The following is a 22815-nucleotide window of genomic DNA, read 5'->3' on the forward strand; positions in this document are numbered from 1 at the left end:
CGGCCCTCCCAAGGCCAGACCTGGTGTCCCCTTGGCCCTGTCTCATCCGGAGCTCAGTGTTTTGTTCCTTCCTTCCCTGATGGTTTGCTCAACACATCACGTGACTAGAGAGACAGGATCACAGTGTCTCCATGGCAAGGTCAGTGCTGCACAGAAACCTGCTGTAATTTGGTGGGAGTTTGTCTCTGTCAGGGTTGGTTTGAGTGAGGCGGAGGCTCTCAGTGGGGACACTTTGTGTTCTCCTGGGGAAGTTGTGGAGCCTGCAGATGCGTTTGGGAGTGGCAGTGGGTCAGGGGAGCTCCTGGCCCCGGGCCGTAGAAGCCGCACCCCGGACAGGAGGGCACCCTGCAGCCCAGTGCCGAGCGCTGAGCCGGGACCGGCCCTGGAGTGAGGATGCAGGACCGGGAGTGATCCAGCTCCCCCGGGAAAGGCAACGGGCATTTGAGGCAAACAGCAAAGGAGCTTGAACCTCTCTCTTTAAACCCATGGTTATGACTAGTTGCCAGGAGGTGGTAGCTCGCGTCATGAATGGGCCTCTTGTCAGCCCAGGGTCTCCGCAGGCGCCCCTGGTGGGGCCTGAGTGCCTGCAGTTAAACGCTGTTGCTTTCGGCAGGGCGTAGCGGCAGGCGAGGCGCAGGTCCTCCGGTCTCCACCGTCCGCGCCGTCGGCCGTGACCTTCCCCGTGTCTCTCCTTTCCCCACCCTGTCTGCACCGCGCCCTGGCGCAGGCACCGCCCAGCAGGGCGGCCGAGGTCGCTGCGGGCTGGGACCCGGGGCCCCAGGCGGAGGTTGTGTGGGGTTCAGGGTACATTGGAACGATTTCTGTTTGCCAGTGAAGATCGTCCAAACTGTCTTTGTACTTTATCTAATTCCAAAAAATCTTTAAATCAAACGCTTTTGGATGAAGTGCTGGGCAGTGGAATAGGAGTTTTATTAGAGGAATTGCAGTCGCTTCACATGCTGCCTGGTGCTGAAGGGATAGTGTTACACACGTTTGCGTGTATGCTGACACACAGCCGCGTGCACGCCTGGGCGCGCGTCCCGACTAAAGTCGCCCCGCACGCAGTGCTTCTTGGCCTCTTCGGAGTTGGACAGCGTGAGGGCAGGGCCAGCGTGAGACACACGTCTGAAAAGAAGTCACTTTGTCTAATGGGACGAGCAGAAGAGTTGTCCCGGGGGGCTCACTGGGTCCCCCGGCGTTTCTGCCCTTGGTGCCACTGTCCAGTGTTGAATTTTGTGTTTAAAAAAAAAAAAAGTCTGTTAAAGTGATAACATTGTGGCAGAGATTGTGTTTTAACAGATGATCTAATTCTTTAATTTTGGTGAGTGTGCTACTATTCACATCTGAAAGTTTAATGCTGGTAATTTGAGGTATATGTTTTGTAAAATTTGACAGTTCTCCTCTTCCTTCAATTTTTGTTTTAGAAGATATTTCACTTAGGGAAATTATGTGGGTGTTTTGTGATATTAGAGTAGAAAGTTTAACAGAAAAGGAACATGTGTATACATACACATGCACACGCTGAGGATTAGACCTGGGAACCGAGCCAGGGTATTAGGATCTGGCTCTGGCTCCTCTGAGCCTGTGTGTCCCGCTGCCTGGCCTCCCAGTGGGTCCTGGTCATCGGGCCTCAGGGGAGGTGAGACCCAGGGGGAAGGTCCACAAAAACAGGGTGATCTTGTGGGTCAGAATTTCATAAGTATAGTTTGCCTGGTGTGTGAACAAAATCATTACAAATAGTTGTATTTGAGTCAGAGAAATAATGTGAGCAAAACAGTGAGACAAATTTCAGGTTTTTACATATATTTTTATATACATGCATTCATTGTACAGACGTGCTCCGTAGAAAAGAAAACGTAAAAATCAAATTTTTCTGAATGTCTAGCGTGAAAATAAAAATAAATATGTCCAGGGTGGCACAGTTGTTCACATTATATCCAGATGTGAAGAGGAAACAAGTTTCTTTATTTCTTTAGGGCTGTCTTTGTCCTCCTGGCAGCCCTGCCCACGGGTAGGTGGGGACCACTAGGGACACCACAGCGCCGCACAGTTCTTTTGGCCGAGTGGGAAGCGGTGACCTGAATAGGCCTCTTGGCCGCCCAGCCTCTCTAGTTGGAAGGTTCAGCCTGGGGACTTGGTGTGGAAGTGGGGAGCCGAACGTGTTACCCTGGGGCTGTAGTAGGTGGCAGTGTCTCTGTGTCCCCACCAGAAACAAGCCAGACCCTCTCGGGAGGAGACCGTCCTTCTCAGACGTGTCCCCTGGTTTCCAGCAGACTGAGATTACTAACCTTGAGCTCGCGGTGTCCCCATCACTCAAAGTCAGCAGATAAAACAAGAAATCAGTCCCCTAAGAACTTTAAGTAGTAGAATTATCAAATTAGAAGATAAAATTACTAGGATATGTTTAAATAAATAAAATGAAAAATCATAAAAAAGAAATAAGCAACAACCGAATACAAAAAATAGCCAGATCTGAAAGAGAAGCAGAGAGAACTTTACATATGGAAAATTATTGAAATAAAGAATTCTATGCATGACTTAAATATTAGGCTGCTAAAAGAAAATTAGATGGATCTAAGGAAGTTAGCCAGTGCATTGCAGAGAAGACAAAGAGAGGGAAATTATTAAAAAAAGAAATTAACAGACTGGCAGGTAAAGTGGGCAGGTCTAACGTTCTTTCCCAGGAGGAAATCGAAGAAAATAGAGCGAAGAAGAGGCGGTATGTGAAGAGGTACATGTACTGCACAGACACAGGAGCACGTGTACGCCAAGCAGAAAACCACATCTAGACACATGGACCTGAAACTCCAGGATGCAAAAGACAAAGAAGCGTCTTTAATCTCACGAGAGGAAAAAAGCTGAATGACAGTTACACTGGCCGCACTCTTATCCGGAGCAAAAAAATGGAACCCAGAAGGTAGTGTATTAGTACCTTCAAATGCTAAGAGAAAATGATTTTCAACTTGGCATTGTATAATTATCACAACTATCTTTCAAAATCAAGCCAATTTCTCTGCTTTAAAGGAACTTCTAAAGAATGCATTTTAAGAAGAAAGGAAATTATGTCAGAAGAAAGATTCAAGAAGGTAGGATGAGAAAGGAAATTGGTAAATATGGGAATATGCACAGCATTTCCAATCCAAAATTATAAATAAATGTGTATTCTCTGGAAAAAAAGAAAGAGATCAGGGAGCTATTCAAAGTAACCGAAGTGAACTAGCAGAGTTAAAACTGAGAGCAAACATTTTATCACCTTTAATCTATTACAGCTAGAGACCCTGTTTGACAATTTTGCTCATGAAAGATATATAATTACCCTTAAGATGACATTAAAATAATCTGGGACTTCCCTGGTGGCGCAGTGGTTAAGAATCCACCTGCCAATGCAGGGGACACGGGTTCGAGCCCTGGTCCGGGAAGATCCCACGTGCCGCGGAGCAACTAAGCCCGTGCGCCACAACTACTGAGCCTGCGCTCTAGAGCCTGTGAGTCACAACTACTGAGCCCACGCGCCACAACTGCCGAAGCCTGCATGCCTAGAGCCCGTGCTCCGCCACAAGAGAAGCCACCGCAGTGAGAAGCCCGCGCGCCGCAACGAAGAGCAGCCCCTGCTCGCCGCAACTAGAGAAAGCCCGTGCGCAGCAGTGAAGACCCAATGCAGCCAATAATAAATAAAACTAAATTTATATTTAAAAAGATAATCTAACAATGCCTGATTCACGTTTCATCATATTTTTTCAAATGTTCTAATGCTTGATTCTTACAACAGGTGGAGTGGAGGCCCCAAAAAGATATGCCCACATCCTAATTCCCAGAACTTGGGAATGTGACCTTATTTGGAAAAAGGTCTTTGCAGATGTGGTCAAGTGAGGGATCTGGAGACAAAGAGATCATCCTGGATTGCACGGGTGGCTCCTAAATCCAGTGACTGTCACCAAAGGAAGTTCGTGTGCCCGACACACAGTGAGGCCAGACACACCGAAACGTCGGAGTCTGGAGCAGGGAAGGGTTTATTGCAGGGCCGAGCGAGGAGAGCAAGTGGCTTGTGCCCAGAAAACTCCGAACTCCCCGAGGGCTCCAGCATGCTTACAGGACAGGTGAGGGAGGGGCGTCCAGTGTGTGTGGTCAGCTGGTGCGCGATTCTCTGATTGGCTGGTGGTGATCAGCGCTTAGGAGGCGCCGGGTCTGGGCTCTGGGCTCAGGATCAACACGTAGTTAATTTCTTCCACTTGGTGGTGGTTTTAGCGTCTGAGAACCTCAGGAAATATGCCTGAGATACTGTGATCTGGGTACTTCAGAAAGGAGCTGCAGCAGAGCATGTGCGGGGGGCGTGTGTCCCGGCAGGGCCCCGTGGGGTCCCGCTCGGTTACATGACAGGTGTCCTTATAAGAAACAGAAGAGGCGACGACACAGACCCTGGAAGAGGAGGTGGTGTGCAGACGCAGGGATGCAGCCACGGCCCGGGGGGACCGGGAGCCCCGACACAGAAGCAGAGAAACGCTTCCTCCCTGGATTTCCCAGAGGGAACGTGGCCCCGCGGAATCTCAGGCTTACGGCCTGCAGACTGTGAGAAATTCCGGAAGCCACCTGGTTTTTGTAGTTTGTTATGGCAGCCGGAGGTCTGCAGTTCTCTGTTTACCCTAGTATGACTCCGAAGCCAGGTTTTCTGGCCTGCCGTCCTCCCCTGGGTCTCTGGGAGGTGGTGTCCTGTTGTGTGGGACGCAGATGTGGCCGGTTGGACCTCGTGTTTTGACGGGGGCCCCTGGCGTCCTCAGGCCCGGGTGCAGCTCTCTGCCCACAGGCCTGCTGGTCTCAGCTGCCTCCTCGCCTGGTGGCCGAGCAGGTGGCGTGGCCCTTCCTGTGTCTGCCGTCCGTCAGTCCAGGGCCTTCTCTTTCCTCGGCCCCTTGCTCTGCCCGTGTCCGGCTCCGTGGGCTGTAGACCCACTGCCTCGTCTGGCTCTTGGTCCCCTCCGGGTGGTCTGACGTCCACCTCGCCTGGGCTCACCGGTGAGGGCGGAGGGCCTCCACCCCTGCTCATCTCGTTAGTGTCCCTGGTGCAGCCGCCCCAGGCTGGTCAGGCCCAGGTGGCCTCCTCGGAGGGCTCCCCAGACTCCGCGGGACACATGGCACAGGCTTCTCCTCGGCCACGTCCTCGGTCTGCTCGGCTTGGTATCGCAGCCCAGAGGCCTCATTCACCTGGAGACTCCTGCCTCTGCCGTCCTTCCCCACCAGCCCTGGAGCCGCCCCTCCCGTCCTTCCCGCCTGGACACGGGCCTGGCCCTGCCCCGCAGAGCCTGAGGGCATCACCCATGGGAGGGACTTTGGGCCATGACCACGCTGGTCTCTGCTACACTGAAGTTATCTAGACAGTTACTTTCCCACGAAGCCTTGCTTTCACGCTTGCTGTCTTGTTCCAGAATCCTATTTTGAATGATAGGTATGAGTATTACCTGGGTTCTTTTGACTGTCTGGTGTAGCTCTTCTCACCTCCCCAGCCTTGGGTTAACGGCGGAGAATGTCACATAGAGAGAGATGCATGAGAAAAAAGCTTTACTATTTTAAAAGATTTATCACAGTAAAAATATCCAAGACAATAAACATTTATGACTGATAGATACAGTATTCTACAGCCTTTTAATTTAGTATCTCACTTGATCCTTAGTATCGATTATTATCCCATTTTATAGATAAGACAACTGAGACGTTAAGACATTTAAGGTCATAGCACTGATACAAGTAACAGAATTAAAAATAACTCACAGGGTGTGTAACCCTACTTCCAGAATCTACCTGAAAGCCCTCACCCTTTGCCTCAGATTGGAAATGAAAGATGAAGCTGTTTCCAGGTCCTCAGATGGCGTTCCCACCCTGCTACCAGCCCTGACCCCTCTGGGCCCACCATGACTTGGGCAGTCTTGGAGACTCAGCTTTGAATTTAAATAAATAATAATAGTATTTTATCCAGCGTAGTTTGGTGTTTTTTAATGTGGCAGTTTTTCTTCTTTGCTGTATTGCCAAAACAGAAGTTCTGTATTTTTCATTCTGTCAACCCTAGCAAAACTCATGATCTCAATCTTAGAGCCAATATTTGGACTAAAACCCGTTTTAATTGGTCTCTTTCTTTTTTTATATATATATTTATTTTATTTTATTTATTTTTGGCTGCGTTGGGTCTTTGTTGCTGGGCGCGGGCTTTCTCTAGTTGTGGCGAGCAGGGGCTACTCTTCGTTGCGGTGCGCGGGCTTCTCATTGTGGTGGCTTCTCTTGTTGCGGAGCACGGGCTTTAGGCGTGCGGGCGTCAGTAGTTGTGGCACGTGGGCTCAGTAGTCGTGGCTCGCGGGCTCTAGAGCGCAGGCTCAGTAGTTGTGGTGCACAAGCTTAGTTGCTCCGTGGCATGCGGGATCTTCCCGGACCAGGGCTCGAACCCATGTCCCCCGCATTGGCAGGCGGATTCTTAACCACTGTGCCACCAGGGAAACCCAGGTCTCTTTCTTATTAGTATACATTTATATGGATATTCTATTTTCCTTGGTTAATGAGTTTACCTTGAAAAAGTAACCTACTATGAGGTTAGAGATGTTTATTAGTGCTTTGGGTGTGTAAGTAAGTCCACACGCCTGCCTCTGGCTGTTTATTTAGATCTGTTTTCAATCTCAGATGTTCAAAATCAGAGGATTAAGAGACTTAGTCATAAAAGAACTAAGAAATCTGAACTTTTCATTGATCCTTAATTACAGGTACCATTAACATTGTAATGTAATAATTGTAATAATAGGTAACATTTATTGAGAACTTGCTAATCACATCACCTAGACTTTCTCAGTTAAACATCAACCCTACATGGTAAGTACTGTTACTATCCTTGTTTTACAAGCAAGGACGTGATGGTATTAATTCTGTCTGTGTCTTTAGTGGTTCGTGGTCCGCAGCGCCCTGTCCTCTGCTTGGGTGTCCCTGTGACTTGGCCTGGCAGGTCTTCCTGTCCTGTGGTGTGCAGAGACTGTTACATGGTTTGTGTAGCAGAGCCAGTGACCAGCAGCCTTCGGTCGGTTCACTGGGCTGACTTTCCATTTCTCGGTCTTCTTCCTGTAGCTACGGTCTTGTAGTGCAAGGCTCTGAGAGATCAAGTATCTATGTACATAATTATGGGAGTTCCATAATTGGAGTGTGCTGTAATAGCAAAATCACTCAGGCGATCTCCTCTGGGGAGGGACGCCTCCTGCATTGCGGGTGGGTTGGTGACAGCAGCACAGGCGGGCAAGTGAGAGAGACGGCTCAGGTCAGGCTGCTGGCTGGACAAAGTGACTGCTAAGGCCTCAGCCCTCATGTGTCATGATTTGCTTATAGTTGTCTCCAAAAAACAGCAGTCTTGTGTGATAAGGAGTGAAAATGAGGAGAACAAATTGAGAAAAAAATCATTTTAAGCCTCTCCCAGGAATGAACGAAGCATATGGTGGCAGTAATAATGTTTAAAATGAATCTGAAAATGAAATTAAGGAAAGCTGCAGTTATAATAACATCAGAGGGAATAAAGGACTTAGGAACAAATTTAACAACAGCAGTGCAAAACGTATTCCCTAGAAACTACTGAGCATTGCTGAAAGCAGTTTGAGAAGACACAGATCAGTGGAAGGACCCTGTGCGCTGACGAGCTGGAGGAGGAAGCGTTGCTGGGCTGGGCCAGGCTCCCCACGCCGATCTACAGATTCAACATCATCCCTACAAAATCCCGGGTTGCTTTTTGGCAGAGACTAACAAGCTGATGCTGAAATTCGTATGGAAATTCAAGAGACTGAGGATAGCTAGAACAGTCTGAAGAAAGAACACGGTTGGAAGACTCACACTTCTTGATTTGAACCCTTACCAGAGACCTATAGTAATCAAGAAGGTGTGGTACTGTCCTAAATATAGGTGTTTTGGTCATTGGAGCAGGACTGAAAGTCAGAAATAAACCCATGCATCTATGGTTAATTGCTTTTCGACAAAAGGTATAAGGCAACTCAAATAGGAGAAAGAGGAACCTTCTCAGCAAACACATAGTGCCAGGACAGCCCTATATATCCACATGCATGTGAATGAAGTTGGGCCCTTTCATCTTAACCACACACGCAAATTAACTAAAATTGGGTCAAATACCTACAGGTAAGAACAAAATCGATACAACTCATTAAGAAATATAGGAGAAAGTCTTCAAGACCTTCCTTGGGCTAGGCGAAGCCCTTTTGGATATGACACGGAAAGCTCATACAACCAAAAAAAAAAAAATAGGCAAATTGAACTTTGTAATAACTAAAAAAAACTTTTGTGTGTCAAAGGACACCATCAAGAAAATGAAAATGTAACCTATACAATGAGAGAAAATGTTTGTAAATCATACATCTGATAAAGGACTTGAATCCAGAATGTATGAAGAACTCTTACAATTCAGTATTAAGAGGACAACACACTTTAAAAATTGGACAAAGAATCCAAATAGCCATCTCTCCAAAGAAGTTATACCAGTGACCCATAAGTACATGAGAACGTAGAGGGTTAAAGTCATTAGTTGTCAGAGAAATGCAAATCAAAACTACAATGAGATACCACTTAGTACCCGTAAGGATGACTGCCATCAAAAAGATGGAACTACAGCGACTGTTGGGGAGGATGTGGGCGAATGAGAGCCCAGCCCACTGCTGGCGGGGCTATAACCTGCTGCACCTGCTGTGAAGAGCAGTCTGGCCGTTCCTTAATAGGTTAATTGTAGAGCTGCCCTGTGACCCAGTGATTCCATCTGTAGGCATCTACCCAAGAGAAATTAAAACATAATCCCCACACAGAAACTTGTGCATCCGTGTTCACTGCAGCAATATTCACAAGAGCCAGAAATGGAAACAACCCAAATGTCCATTTACTGATGAATGGGTAAACGAAATGTGCTGTATCCACGTAATGGGATAGTATTCAGCCGTAAAGAAGGAAGGAGGGATTGATTCATGTAACATAGATGAACCTGGAAAATGTTAGGCTAAGTGAAAGAAGCCAGTCACAAAAGACCACATATTATATGATTCCGTGTATGCGAAGTGTTCAGAATAGGCAGATCTTTAGTGACAAGAAAATAAATGACCGGTTGCCCAGGGCCAGGGGGCTGGGGGAAGATGGGGCGGGATGGCTAAAGGGTACAGGTTTCTCTTGGGGGTGATGAGAATGTTCTAAAATGGATTGTTGGGCTGGCTGCACAGTCTGAATGTACTAAAAGCCATGGAATTGTACACTTTAAATGGATGAATTGTATGGTATGTGAATTATATCTCAAGCTGCTATAAATAAAAACATTAAAATTAAGCTCTAAGAACTAGAAATTTCAAGTAACTGACTCGGTCTCCAAGATCATTTTGGATCCAGAGAAGAAAGGCTCCATACCCCCTGGCATGCCATTCCACGTGCTGGGAGGTGAGAGCCTGGGCTTTGCAGCCACACAGACCGAATTGGACAACTGGGTTAGCAGGGCCAGTTTGCACAGCTTCTCTGAATCTCAGCTTCATCAGCTGCAAAATGCGGGTAATAATTCTTAGCTCGTGGGTTGCTCCTCAGAGGGGTGGGGTTGTGGTCACTGGCATCGTGTACGGGGCCGGACTCTTTTCGTCCCTGCAGACCTGCCGTCTCACTTCTGGCAGCAGGGATTGCTCTGTCCATCTCCCCGTCCCTGGGCTACTTTCGCAGGGGGGCCTCCCCTTCACTCCTTGTTGCCCCTGCTCAGAGCCTGCTGCTTGGTGCTCACTTAGTGCTGCCTCAGGGAATAAACAGCGGGCCGGAGCAGGGCGTTGGAACACCGTCCGTGCTTCCGCTGCATCCCTAAGCATTGCTTCACTGGTAAATAGAATAATCGGAGCTCTTTGGTGGTGGGAGCTTCATCGGATGATTTGGCATCACAAATTTATCTAGTAACTTTTGGGGCATGATGGTATAGTCCTGACATTAAAATACAAAGATAGGCATCGAGTCTAAATTTAATTATAAATTTAAATTAATAGAAAATAAAAAGTTGCTAGCTGGTAATAGGTTGAGAAGGATTGTGCCTGGTATGTACTTCATTTTCAAAGGCTCTTTTTTGAAGGTGCGCTTGTGTTTTATAAGCTGCCCTGCAAATTTGAAACTGGATTTCTTCAAGTACTCTATCAACTGCTGAGAGAAACTGAAAATTTGGATTTCCATGGAAGTCTTATCGTCATTTTTAATGATAGGGCATTGACATGTGTCTACTGAGTTTGTGTAGTAAGTGAGTCTAGTACGTGTTTGAACTTGTACGGGGCTATCTTCTTGCCAAAACTGAGAAAACCTATTTAGCAAAATTCCCCTTATCTCTGTGCCAGTTTCTCTAGAAGCCCAAGATTTTTCATAACATTCACCTCCCTGTTTCTTATGCAAAAGAACAAGCTAAAGTTATTGCTATGTGATAAATTATGGTGGTAATGTGTCTATAAACTGTTTGAAGCCATTATTGACTAGCTCATGTGCCTGTTAATTACCTTGAGATTTTGGCATTACCTGGTGCTTTGTGATAACCTTACCTAGATACAGGGGTGTAGATAAACTTATCTCAGAAATGCCTTTTAATTTTGTCCTTCTTTGTGATCTTTTAAAAGTGGACAGAAGCTTTCATTAAAGACCAGAGAACTTTAAAACAATTTCACTCCTTTAGTTTATGACACCTTTCATCCAATCATATCAAAATATTTATACAGAATTCAGGAATCCTGTCCTGCAGATGACACGTGGGTGAAATTAGAAGGTGGCACTGTAGTAAGTACAGATAGTCTAGAAACTTACGACTTAGCACTGGATGGCCGCGCAGGTTTCTAGATAAGGGTGATCACCACTTCTGCATTTCTTCTTTGTTTTCTTTAGTTACAGCCTGGGAGCTAAGTTGCTCTCCTCTCTCTCTCCCCGTGAACCCCCAAGTAGTTTTATTAATAGGAATATATGATGTTTATGTTCTTGAAAAAATCAGGGTGGTCTGATTCTGGCATTTCCCTTCGTCCAACCCTGTTGAATTTTCTGTTTAAAAACTGGCATTCCGAGAGCTTTTCTCTGGCCGGGTGCCTGGATCGCATGTTACAGCAGCAAATGAGGGATGCCAAGACGTCCCCCAAAGACAAATGTTTGTTATGGCAGTGGAGCTGATGTGACACTCAGAGTGAGAGCTCCTTAGCTTGTCTGAATGACAGTTAATGGTCTTTTTCATTTTCTTTTCTTTTTATTATTATTTTAAAGGGGGGAAAAGAATGGAAGAAATGCCCAGAGGCTGAGATTGTGTTTGGTTCACCAAACGGTTAAATGTCAAATGCACTCGACTGATAATGCATCTTTTGTCTCTTTTAGGAGCTAATTTTGTTACTCGAAAAATTAGCCGGTCAGTAGCTAAGATTTACCTTGGACAACTGGAATGTTTCAGCTTGGGGAATCTGGACGCCAAGCGAGATTGGGGCCACGCCAGGGACTACGTGGAGGTAGGGACCCCGCGTTCGGTCTTTAAGTGCCTGTGCCCGCCGGCGTGCGGGTGCCAGGCCTCGGGGAGAGCTCTCCCGGAGGCGGCGGCACGGCAGGTCCGCTGGCGCCGATGCAGGTGTGTTGAAGCTCGCGCTGCGGCCCCTCCCGGCTGGATGGTCAGCGGAGTGTGCAGGCCGTCCCGCACCCCCCTGGAAGGGGCGAACCTCTCACAGCCCTTCTTTTAATCATTCAAAATGAAGGAGCCGGTCAGTGGTCTGGACGGTGGATAAAAAGTAAATGGTGTTCTCTCCTTTCTAAAGCGTCTCCGTCGTGCCCCTCCCTCATCCCTGCCCCAGACACGCGTAACTGTGAGAGCATCTTGTTATAACAGAACCCGTCCTCAGACCTGCAAGAAATACTGCCTGATTTCAATTTGTATAATCTAAGACCTTCAGATGTACATTATTCTACTAATCACTCCCAGAGTGCTGTTCTCACAGAGCGACTGGTTCAGACTCTGGTTATTACCCTGTGCGCTTGGTGGCCTGTGACTCACGCCCGTGATGGTGTCCGTTAAATAAAGAGCAAAGAGAGAGATGCTAGTACTAATGCTATTGCAGAACAACGGGTATAGTTAAAGGGAAATTCAGACTTTCAGTCTTGGGATTTATGTGCATATTAAGTTTTGGTTTGGGTTACATATGTTACATATGTAAGTAGTAGTATTTTTCTTTAAACAAATTATTACCTCTTACCTTGCCGGCATTAGTATGCTTTTAGACATCCGTGGTGATTCTGTGGCCAGACGTGAAGGAGCACGTTGGTGACATTGTGTTTGTCCCGGAGTCTGCTGGTCCTTGTTTAGGTGCTTACAGATTTCCTGTACTCGGGAGACTATTTCTGTCCTCAGTGATGCCTCTCTGGGAAACCGGATCTGGTTTCCTAAGCAAACAAGCAGTTCACTTGCTAACCCAGAGGTCAGCTTCAGAGTGTTATTATTTTTGTGTGTAACAATTAAAAATGTTGCATACTTAAACACCTGATTCTGATTTATAGTACAGACAAGAAAAAATCTGATTTTAAATCTTGAGCAACGTAACATTTAGATCATTTAAATGTGTTCTTCTGAACTGTGAATACAATGAAGCATTTTATGATAGTCGCCCTTGGATATATTTTAAGAACATTCGTTAAAAATATGTAAGACCATACTTTCAGAAGTAATAAGAAAGTGGGAGAAAAGAGATGTTAACAAGAGAAGCTGAAACTTTCTTTTGTCTAACCCGTATGGTCTTACCTTCCTAAAAATATGAGGCAAGTTTTGTAAAAATAAGTGCATTATTTTTTCAATAATATCGTTTCGGTGTATAACCTTTTAGCTTCTGCATTTACTTAGAGCTACACAGAAGGCTCTGTAGGTATCCGTCTTTATCCAAAGTCTTGTTCTTCAGTTTCGGGAACCAAATAGATCAAATTTCATTCTATTTTATTTTATATTTTTGCACTGGGGTACAAAAGAAGTTTGTTATTGGAACTCAGAAATAGATTTTGATAGTGTGAGAAACAGTATATCAAAATGTTAGTAATACTTATTTTTGGTTATGTTTATTTTCTTCTGTATACTTCGGTATTTTCCATATATTGAAATGAGTATGTATAAACTTTTTCAATCAGGGAAAAAGATACATGACGTTTTGAAAACAGGCCAGCAAAATTCAACAAAAAGGCATGAGACTGTTACATAAACACATAAGTAACAAGAAAACTTTTCGTGAGCTCCGTGGGTCTGCGGGAAGGACCGTGCTGTCCTCTCATCCCCAAATGCCGAGGGTAGCACTGCTCCTGGGTGTCGCGCGGCCGTGGCACAGAGGGCCCACATTTGTATTTGTTTAACGGGAAAGTATTTCAGAAACACTGTGGCTCACAGACTTCAAAAAGGTCTTCCCAAATGATGTCATTTTGAAGATTCCTTGCCGAGGCGTGTCAGTACAGCAACCGCAGGAGCCAGGATACCCGGGAGAGTAAGACGTGAGGGTTGAGAGGTTCTGGCTTTTCAGTAAGAGCGTCACATTTTCAGATTTCACAAACACACATACAAAGTTAAGTCATTCTCGTTGGCGTTCAACACCTGATTTGTTCCATAATACAGGTGGGTTTTGCATATTAAGGCTTCCCTTGGCTCCGACCGTAACACATGGTGATGCTCTAAAAAGCATTTGCGCGCTTATGGGTTCTGAAAGAGGTCGACATTTCATGATTTCTAAAAAAGCGTCGTCATTAAATAAGAATCCATAGTTCGCTATCTCCATTTTAAGAAATATTGCCATCCTTTGCGTTTCTAAATATGTTAAAATGAGGTTACTTCACAGACTTATGAGTAAAAGTAGGTGTGGCCAAAATTAAAATCAACAAGGCTAAGAATGAAAAGTGAGAAGCATTGTTTGTTTAAAACACATCTGCATCCTGGGGCTATAATCAGCTTTAGAGTAAAGAAGCCTTGGCCAGCACAGATCAGGTCATAACAGCATCTCATTTACATACGCTTTAATTATATAGTCCCTCTCATTTATACGTAAACATGTTGTATTCGTAAATCTTTAGATTAAGTGACTAATACGTTCTTATTTATGGATGAATTTTAATGATGAAGAGTAGAGAGCGTTTGCCAGCCTGGGTGTGGGTGATCCCAGCTGGGTCAGTGAGCCTAAAGCGAGCCTAAGTCTTAACAAGGTTTTATACATCGATTTATCCATCTGTGAAAAGGACATAATAGCCATCCTGTCAAAAATCAGCATTAATGTGCTATACATCCCTGATGAGAATCTATCTCTTCCTTGTAAACACTTTTCCAACAATTTATGCAAAGCCATTTCCTGTTGCTGATTCAGATTCACTAACTTCTGTTCTTAGTCTTGTTTCCTAGATCAAAATGATTTAAAAATTATTTGAGTGGGTACGAGGTATTTCAACTTGAAATGAAGAATATAAAAACTATATTAAATTATATGGTACTTTAGAATAAACGAGTCACGTGTAGTTACATCTTTTATATTATTTTACTGGAAACATTGTTAAAGATGCAGAATTGTTGCATGAATTTTATGGTGAACAGCCATTACGGCACCCACCACCCAGGTGCTGTAATTTACATCTGCAGTTATGGTTGTGTTTTGAGAAAAAAAATGACTATTTAAAAATTGCTGTAGCGCTAATGGCTCGGGGCTATAAATACACAATTTACACAAACACAGCTTTTCAAAAATATGCATTTCTTATGGGATAAGGTCAGCTGACAATTCAAACCTTTAAAATATCTTCATCTTCTTAAATATTTCTGTGCCCCGACCGCAACCTGTTCTCACGCCTGACTCCCGCCATGAACTCATCATGAACTCGGAGCATCGGCTTGTATTCATGAGAGCACGCGGCGCCGTGTGCCACGTCTGGGTGAGCTCAGGCAGCCAGCATTGCACCAGCAGTGCACCAGCGGTGCGGCCACAGTGCAGCAACACTGCGCCAGCATTGTACCAGCGGCACAGCAGCATTGCAGCGGCAGTGCAGCAGCGGTGCACCAGCAGTGCAGGAGCATTGCACCAGCATTGTACCAGCGGCGCAGCAGCATTGCAGCGGCAGTGCACCAGCAGTGTAGCAGCGGTGCCTGAAACGTTGTTCCTTCAGCACCTCTGTGGACTGTCTCCCATGGCCGTGGTTCTAAGGCAGCCAGCAGTGCACCAGCAGTGCACCAGCGGTGCACCAGCAGTGCAGGAGCATTGCACCAGCATTGTACCAGCGGCACAGCAGCATTGCAGCGGCAGTGCACCAGCAGTGTAGCAGCAGTGCACCAGCAGTGTAGCAGCAGTGCACCAGCAGTGTAGCAGCAGTGCACCAGCAGTGCACCAGCAGTGTAGCAGCAGTGCACCAGCAGTGCACCAGCAGTGCACCAGCAGTGTAGCAGCAGTGCACCAGCAGTGTAGCAGCAGTGCACCAGCAGTGTAGCAGCAGTGCACCAGCAGTGTAGCAGCAGTGCACCAGCAGTGTAGCAGCAGTGCACCAGCAGTGTAGCAGCAGTGCACCAGCAGTGTAGCAGCAGTGCACCAGCAGTGTAGCAGCAGTGCATGAAACGTTGTTCCTTCAGCACCTCTGTGGACTGTCTCCCATGGCCGTGGTTCTAGTTGCTACAGATGACCCTGCCCAAAGCCAAACCCTCCTGACAAGACAATGCTACATTGCATAAAGGTCAGCAGATTTCGTTACTGTAAGACCACCTTCTCAGAACTTAGCATATGTGAGCCTGCACTAGGCCTGCTGGGAGTAGTAGAGGGTTTTCCAAACACATCTTACCTTGCCCCCCTTCTAGTGAAAAGTGGGCATTAACGTCTAGCAGTGCGGAGTTGGGAAGTGGTGCCCTGAGCTTAAATAAAATGAACGGTAGCCGTTTGGCGAACGAGGTCCCACTGTGGTTGCACCTTGATAGAATTAGCCAGAAAAGATTGAGAGATAAGTTATTGTTAAGGGCTAGGCCACAAGAGTCTTTAAGCTTTTCCACCTACAGGATGGTCCTTTGCTCTTGGGATACACAGGTAATCAAGAGACCCGAGTCTGAGCTCTTTCCAGGACTCTGCAAAAAGCCATTTCAACATATCATGCGGTTCTACTGTCCACAGCTGCCAGGACAGCTGCTCCTGAAGAGCAGCCTGGCCTAGAGGCAATCGGGGACTTTCACGTTATTGGGGGAGAAGTTCTGAGATGCATCTGAATTTTAATATATTCCTTTATTTTTTTCTTTTTGGTCAGGGAGCCCAGATTAGTAAGAAAAAGCTACTTTCAGAAATAAAAATAAGAATAAGTGCCAAATGTCAGGCACGCGTTACACGCCGGAGACTTCATATCCATCGTCTCCTGTAACGTGCACAACCCTCTAGACAGGCTGAGTCCGTCCTCCTCTTACAGACGAGGGAGCCGAGGGGACCGCGGCGGTGAAGGCCGCCTCGTCCCCAGCCCAGGCCCGATGCCCGAGCCACACCCCTGGCTTAGGCTGAAGTGAGGGGGACGGTGGGATCCAGGTGACTTTCCGTTTCCCAGAGAGACAGAGAATTACCTTCTGTCCTTTTCTCTTTCTGCCACTTGTGGTCCCAGGGGAGGAGGAGTATCTGGCAGTTCAGAGCCGCTGAGCTGGCTGTCGGCTCTCCCTGAACCCCTCCCACTGGCTGGATGAGGCCCGGATGCACAGGGTGTGTTTGGGGAAATGAGCTGGGAACCGCGCACCCTCCCTGTTCCTTGGCCGCCAAGTGAGTTGACCTTCAGGACAGCTTTGGTCTCAGCAGGTGACAGAGACATGGGGGGAGCAGGGAGCCTCTGGCGGGGACGGGAGCCCAGTGACAGAGCTGGGGAGGTGACTGCTGTGTCTCAGGCCCCCTCTCCTCCTCGTCCAGGCTGCTGCTGGCATTTTGCATCTGGTATTAGTTCACACAGATCTGGAAGGAAAGGATGCATTTAAACTTCCTGAGACTTTATTTAAGGGAAAGCTTGCTTGTTGGGACATCTCTTCTTCACACTCAGGAGAGGAGTTTGATTTCTTGCTGGGTTTGCGTCTCTAAGAGTCAACGGTACCTGACCCCGTTCTCCAGTCAGACCGCACCCAGCAGGTGTGCAGGAAGTCGTAGTTGCCATATTTCCATGGCCAGGTCTTCACGGGTTGGGGATGACACCACAGGAGCGGCCATACCCCACACCCTATAAACTGCAGGCCCTGTTTACTTCGTCGTGTTAACGAATGAAGCTTCTAGGATGGATAGTCCTCAAGTTTTCATCCACAGATAAGTTAGAAACGTGGAGGTGGGTACATTGTGAGATCAGATTTTCAGTTGTGTTTTAAAAAGGTAGAATTGAGCATCTGACTTTAAGTGAGAAAAGTGGTTCTTGGCAAAGGTGTGTGTGTGTCTGTGTGGAGAGAGGAGGAAGCGAGCGTAGGGTGGTGGGCTGCCCTCTCAGAAGATGCAGCGCCTGGTGTGTAGACGCCGCTCAGCTTTTCAGGGGCAGCGGCTAGCCACGCTGAGCAGCCTGGGCCCCCCCCGGTCACCCTCCCTCCGCGACGCTGTGTCACATACCCTGCAGGCCACCAAACAACCACTCGTACCCAAGAAAGTCATGGGTCAGTGCCTGAACATAACCGTGTAAATGGTGGGACTCAGTCACTCTCGTCTCAAGTGCCTGGCAAGGGTCCCTCGGCTGCCGTCCCCTCCTCACCGGCTGGCCCTGTCCTTTCTCTGCCCCTCCGCCCTCCCTCCTGTCCCTGCTGGCGCCCGCTTCCCGTCTGCTTCCTCCCACAACGAAAACTGGCTCTTTAATTGTAGTGACAAGACTCCTCATGTGATATGGATGTAATTGCCTCTCAGAAAGTATGACGTCACCTATGCTTAGTGATCATTTGCAGGAGAAGGCAATGCTCTGGGCTCTTGTTTGGAATAGATGTTGTGAAGGAATGAAGTGTTTGACACATTCACTTGCTAGTTAAATAGCTTCAAAATAGGATATTGACTTTGTTCCATGTTCTTGATGCCTTATTGTAAAGAATCTTCAAAAGCCACCATCTCTTGAGACCAGATTTCCAAAGGGTTTTCCCACATAGCCTTTCGATTCGTTCTAGAGGCCGTGGTTGTATTCTGCCTGCAATCTCAGTATGCCCGAGTGGATGAAGCTGGGGGACGGTTGAGTGAAGATCCCCTCTCATTTTAGCAAAGAAGATCATGGGTGGGGCTTCCACGAAGCCCAAATAATTCACAAGTGAAGTTTTACAGAAGCAGAATTATCTGAAGGCAAAACTGAGAAGCCATCTGTGAAACAGTCTGTGCTGTTGACTGAAGCCTCATTTGGAAATTATTAGTAAAGATCCTAAAGAAAGAGACGAAATTACTTTGCAGTCCCCTGCTATCTGTGAGTTATGTAAAATATTTGAGATCACTCTTGCTATATTTTCTCATTCTAAAGAAAATGGTCGAGCTTAAATCATTGTTCATTACTTCCTGCAGAATCTAAGATCTGAAATCTCGGAGAATAAAATCACTCCTCCACAAACACAGGAAAGGATGTGGTTGGTTATCTTGTGTCTGTCCCTCTCAGCTGCTTGAAGGCATGGACTGGATTTTGTTCCTCTTTTAATTGTGCCTCGCAACCTGCCTGGTACAGAACAGATGCCCCATAACTACTTGAAATGAATGGAATCTCCCTATCTGATCAGCTCTTTATAAAATTTATAAAAACGAATTTATAGAAAATATGAGATGTTGTTTTATTCCCCTTACTATTAACATATTGTTTCCTGTACTTAGCATAAGACATTTTCCACTCTTGAGCAAATGTGCATATGCTCTTACCACATTGAGGTTTTAGTTATGATGGATTTCCTTGATTCCAGCAAAACGTGTTCAAGCGGTTTTCTCTCTTGTCGCATGCTGCCGTGAAGGAACACTGAGCAGTGCTCATACGTTCTCATTCTGTGGTAAGTTGCCCGATGATCTCTAGATTCTACTATTATTAGACTTTATTCCTATTTTTATTTATTTATTTATTTTTATTCCTGTTTTTAAAAGAAGGATATCTGAGCAGATGGAAAACATAGAAAGAAAGAAGGATACATTGGCTCTGATTGACAAGACGAAATTTAGAAATCGCAGGAGTAGCATTAGCTTACAAGGTCACGTGCCCTTTGTGTGACTGATAATGTTGACATCTGCTCCGTCAGAAACCTCTTTATTTGTGAGACCCTCACTGTTTCCTCTCAGTTTTCAAGAGTGTCGTTTGATGCAGGATTCTTCTTGATAGAGCAAGATTTCCATCACAGATTCTGTTGTTTTGGAAACTTTCTCTCTCCATTCCTTCCCCTCCCCCGACCCCCAGACACACACACACACACACACACACACACACACACACTCACACACTCACACACTCATCAGTAGCAGCTCACTTTCTAATGATCCATCTTTGTTTTTAAATACGTGTAAAAGTTGACTTAAAGATTCGTAGGCAGAGTTTTTTGCTAGTAGCTGTGGGAGATCTCTGTGAAGGAAGGAGGATGGCCTGCAGGATCTTTATGTTCTCCGAGTGCCATGTCCTTTCCTCCCATGCTCAGAGCACGGATGCAGGTGTCCGGGTCTGCCCTCAGCTGCTGGCTCACCTGTGGGTGGAGTGCGGCAGCCCCGCCGCGGGTGAGGATTGCCTGGGCGGAGCCTGGAGGCAGGTTGCATTCCTGGCAGGTCCGCACGCTCCCCACGCTCCCCGCGGGTGCGGCGGTGGCACCTCCGTCCTGCTCACCTGCGCAGGGGCAGAGATCAGAATCCCGGGCTTCATGGTTTCATATGCTTTTGCTTATAGTGCCTCCTTTGGGTCAAGAATTACTTGCTGATTTTCACTGGATCTTAAATTTCAAGTTTGAAAACAAAATACAAAGCGCTTTCACTGGACCTTTTTTTTTTTTAAAGCCCTGAAGGTTATCCTCTTGTGTTTGTGTAGTGCTTTATCATTTACATCTTTGGATTTGATTCTCCTGACAGATGTCAGACCATGGTTAGGAGAGCAGGAATTATTATTTGCATTTTTTACAGGAAAAAGGCTGGCTTTGAAGGGAGGTGCCCTGGACTGCAGGCCTGGCCTTCCAACGGCAGGTTCCAGCCGGGCCCCTGATTGTGATCCGCACTGCGTTTCAGGGTTGGTTCTTGGTACATTTAGTCCTTCTTGTGAGATGTGACGGCTATTGTTTTCACTGGCCTCCAGCATTGACCCTCACCAGGAATTAGGGATAAACCAGCATTTGTGCCGCTGGCTTTAGGGCCTCCCCTGCCCTGTGAGATGGAGCCCAGGCCCGAGGAACTGGGTTAGGAAGAAGCTGCAACATCTGAGGAGCCAGAGTTAAAAGGCTAGCTCCACGCTCTGAGCAGAGACTTCTGCTGCAGTGAGTATTAGTTTAATAGTTGTACAATCATGTAATTTGGAGAAGGTATCAACTCTGTACAGGAAATACAGGTTTAACAGAAATCATTTCATTTGATCCTTATCTTCAAAAAACCTGAAGTGAGAAGTTGGAAGAAAGGACCTAGGTGGCTTGAATTCCACCGCCTGCTGTCAGCGGTGGCTGAAAGCCTCATTGTCATGAACTGTCTGCCTGAGGCTCTGGGAAACCAAAGCATCAGCGAATGGCTGAGCCAAGTGAGTCACCTGCTAAAATGAGCCCTAACGAGGTCCCGGTGTGGGACCTCGGGAGGCTCGTGGGCTCTGCGGGGGCTTAGGTGACATTCCCGTGGGGTCTTTCCTGGCTTGCAGGGCGCTGGCCCTCCCCTCCTTCCCTCCCTCCTCCCCTGGGCCCCGCCCTTCCCCCTCTCTCAGGTGGGGGGATCTAAACCCCCACCGAGAGCGTCTCTGATGGGTCACCAGCATCTGGAGTGGGAAGCCCTGGCTCTGCTCCCCAAGGCCTCTTGCAGCAGCAGGAGCCTCCAGGGTCCCGGCGAACCGCCTTCTCCCGCCAAGAGGTGGCTGCCGGCCTCCCCTCCTTCCTGCAGTAGCTGGAGCCTCCTGATCTGATCGGGAGGGGCTGCCGTCTGTGGAAACCATGATAATCACGTGAGCTCCCGTTCAGCAGGTGAAAGGACGGTGTCTGCAGCTCATTTCCCATCTCCGTAGTGGGTTGGAGGAGCGGCCAGCCTGTGTGGGAATAACTGGGAAACCATCATCTCCAGGACGGCCCTTTATTTTTAACCTGCTCTATGTGTCAGTTGTTTTAAAGAAAAGACCTTTCTCTGAATCGGAAATGCCATTCATTCAAATATACGTTTAGCCTTTATTTCCAAGTTTAAGACCTTAGTGAGTACTGAATGTATAAACTACTTGACACTTTTTACAAGTTGACTTTCACAGCAGTCTTGTGAGATAGATGCTATTATCCTTCTTCCTCCAAAATTAGATTTGGAGAGAGAACAGCTCAGTTTGTCTCTGACCAGCACCCGAGGGCTGAGAGCCTGCCTTGTGCCGGCGCTTGGACGGGCTACCACCTCGGCTCTGCTGCCGGCCGGCCGCCTCCGAAACGCAGAGACCATCGTCCTTCTCCTTACGGCCAGCAGCAGCGTCTCCACTGCGGAGCCAAGGCTGGTGACCGGAGTGTGGCACTCGAGGTCCTGTCCCGCCTGAGGCTGCCGCGCCTGCCCCCGTCGGGTCGGGGGCTGAACCTCACCTGGCCCCTGCAGGGGCCTTCCCCGGGGCGGTCTGGGCCGCCTTCATATGCGCACGCGCGCGCACGCGCACGCACGCAGACGCAGCACGCACACGCAGCACGCGCACGCGCGCGCACCCTCCACGTCTGGCCTCAGTGCTCACCCTTGCTTGCAGCCCACGGATCCTTCAGAGCACCTGAAGCAGGGGCGCCGAGACGGGAGGGACTCAGACCAGAGCAGCCTCGTTGGTCCGTCTAGTTTAAACAGAAGCAACTGATGCAGCCCCTTCCTCTGGCAGGTGAAGCCCTTCGTTCCTCAGAGACGTTCACTGACTTGAGATGAAACAGTTCAGTCTCAACACGGCTCCAGGCCCCGGTGGTTTTTCCGCTGTACCTTCCAGCGGATCACGTAGCCAGCGAGAGTGCTGCGTGACGCCTTAGCCATCCACGCGGAGACGGTCACCTGGGTGCTTCCCTGTCCCTTAGGAGCCTCACTCAGCCGCAAGTGACGGGGGCCCGCGGGGGCTCCTCTCTCCTCACGGCCGGGAGTCCACGCTGCGGCCCTTGTGTCTCCCGTGACCCACGTCGGCAGCAGCAGTGGGCACCCCCGTGGCCTGTGCCCTCGCTGGGAAGAAGAGAAGGCCACGGACCTCTGGTGAGCCCTGGCCTCCGGCCGTTTTGCTCTGCAAGGGAAGGGGCTCGTAGGGCCAGGTTTTCACTCCCGAAGACTCTGGTCGAAGTTGGGAAGGGACGCTGCAGGGGGTACCTGCCCGCCCCACGTGGCGTCGCAGGGGGCCTGGCTCTGCACTGGCCCCGGGCACGAGGCTCTCGGCCCGCCCGGCCCCTGACCCGCGTCCGGCGCGGTCTCACCCCCTCCCGGGACCCGTGCCCGGTGCCGCCCCACGTGGGCTTCGTGTGGTCGTGACACTGGTGTAAAGTGGACAGTGAGCAGTCGGGGTGCAGAGCGTGCGTAGCCCCTGCAGCCTTGGCTTTACAGGCTCCCTGTTTTGTTTTATGGTAACTCGTGGGCGCTCAGCCCAACACAGATCGCGTGCGACTGGCTTCTCACCCTGTAGCACTGCCTGTGAAGAGCTGCTGGCACCTCGCGGCCGTCAGGCGGCCGTGCGGATCTCGGTCTGCAC

General features: G+C 48.1%; 1 protein-coding gene across 6 annotated transcripts in view; it reads left to right on the forward strand.

The window, feature by feature from the left end:
• GMDS (GDP-mannose 4,6-dehydratase) overlaps nt 1–22815 on the forward strand; it is a 519944-nt gene that overhangs the window by 231938 nt on the left and 265191 nt on the right. For all 6 annotated transcript variants that reach the window (XM_024121917.2, XM_055080168.1, XM_055080167.1 and 3 more), the window contains one exon: nt 11365–11492. In XM_024121917.2, coding sequence (XP_023977685.1) covers nt 11365–11492 — 128 coding nt within the window. The remainder of the gene's footprint in view (nt 1–11364; nt 11493–22815) is intronic.

The sequence above is a fragment of the Physeter macrocephalus genome, chromosome 18 (genome assembly GCF_002837175.3).
Source record: "Physeter macrocephalus isolate SW-GA chromosome 18, ASM283717v5, whole genome shotgun sequence".
Classification (NCBI taxonomy): domain Eukaryota; kingdom Metazoa; phylum Chordata; class Mammalia; order Artiodactyla; family Physeteridae; genus Physeter; species Physeter macrocephalus.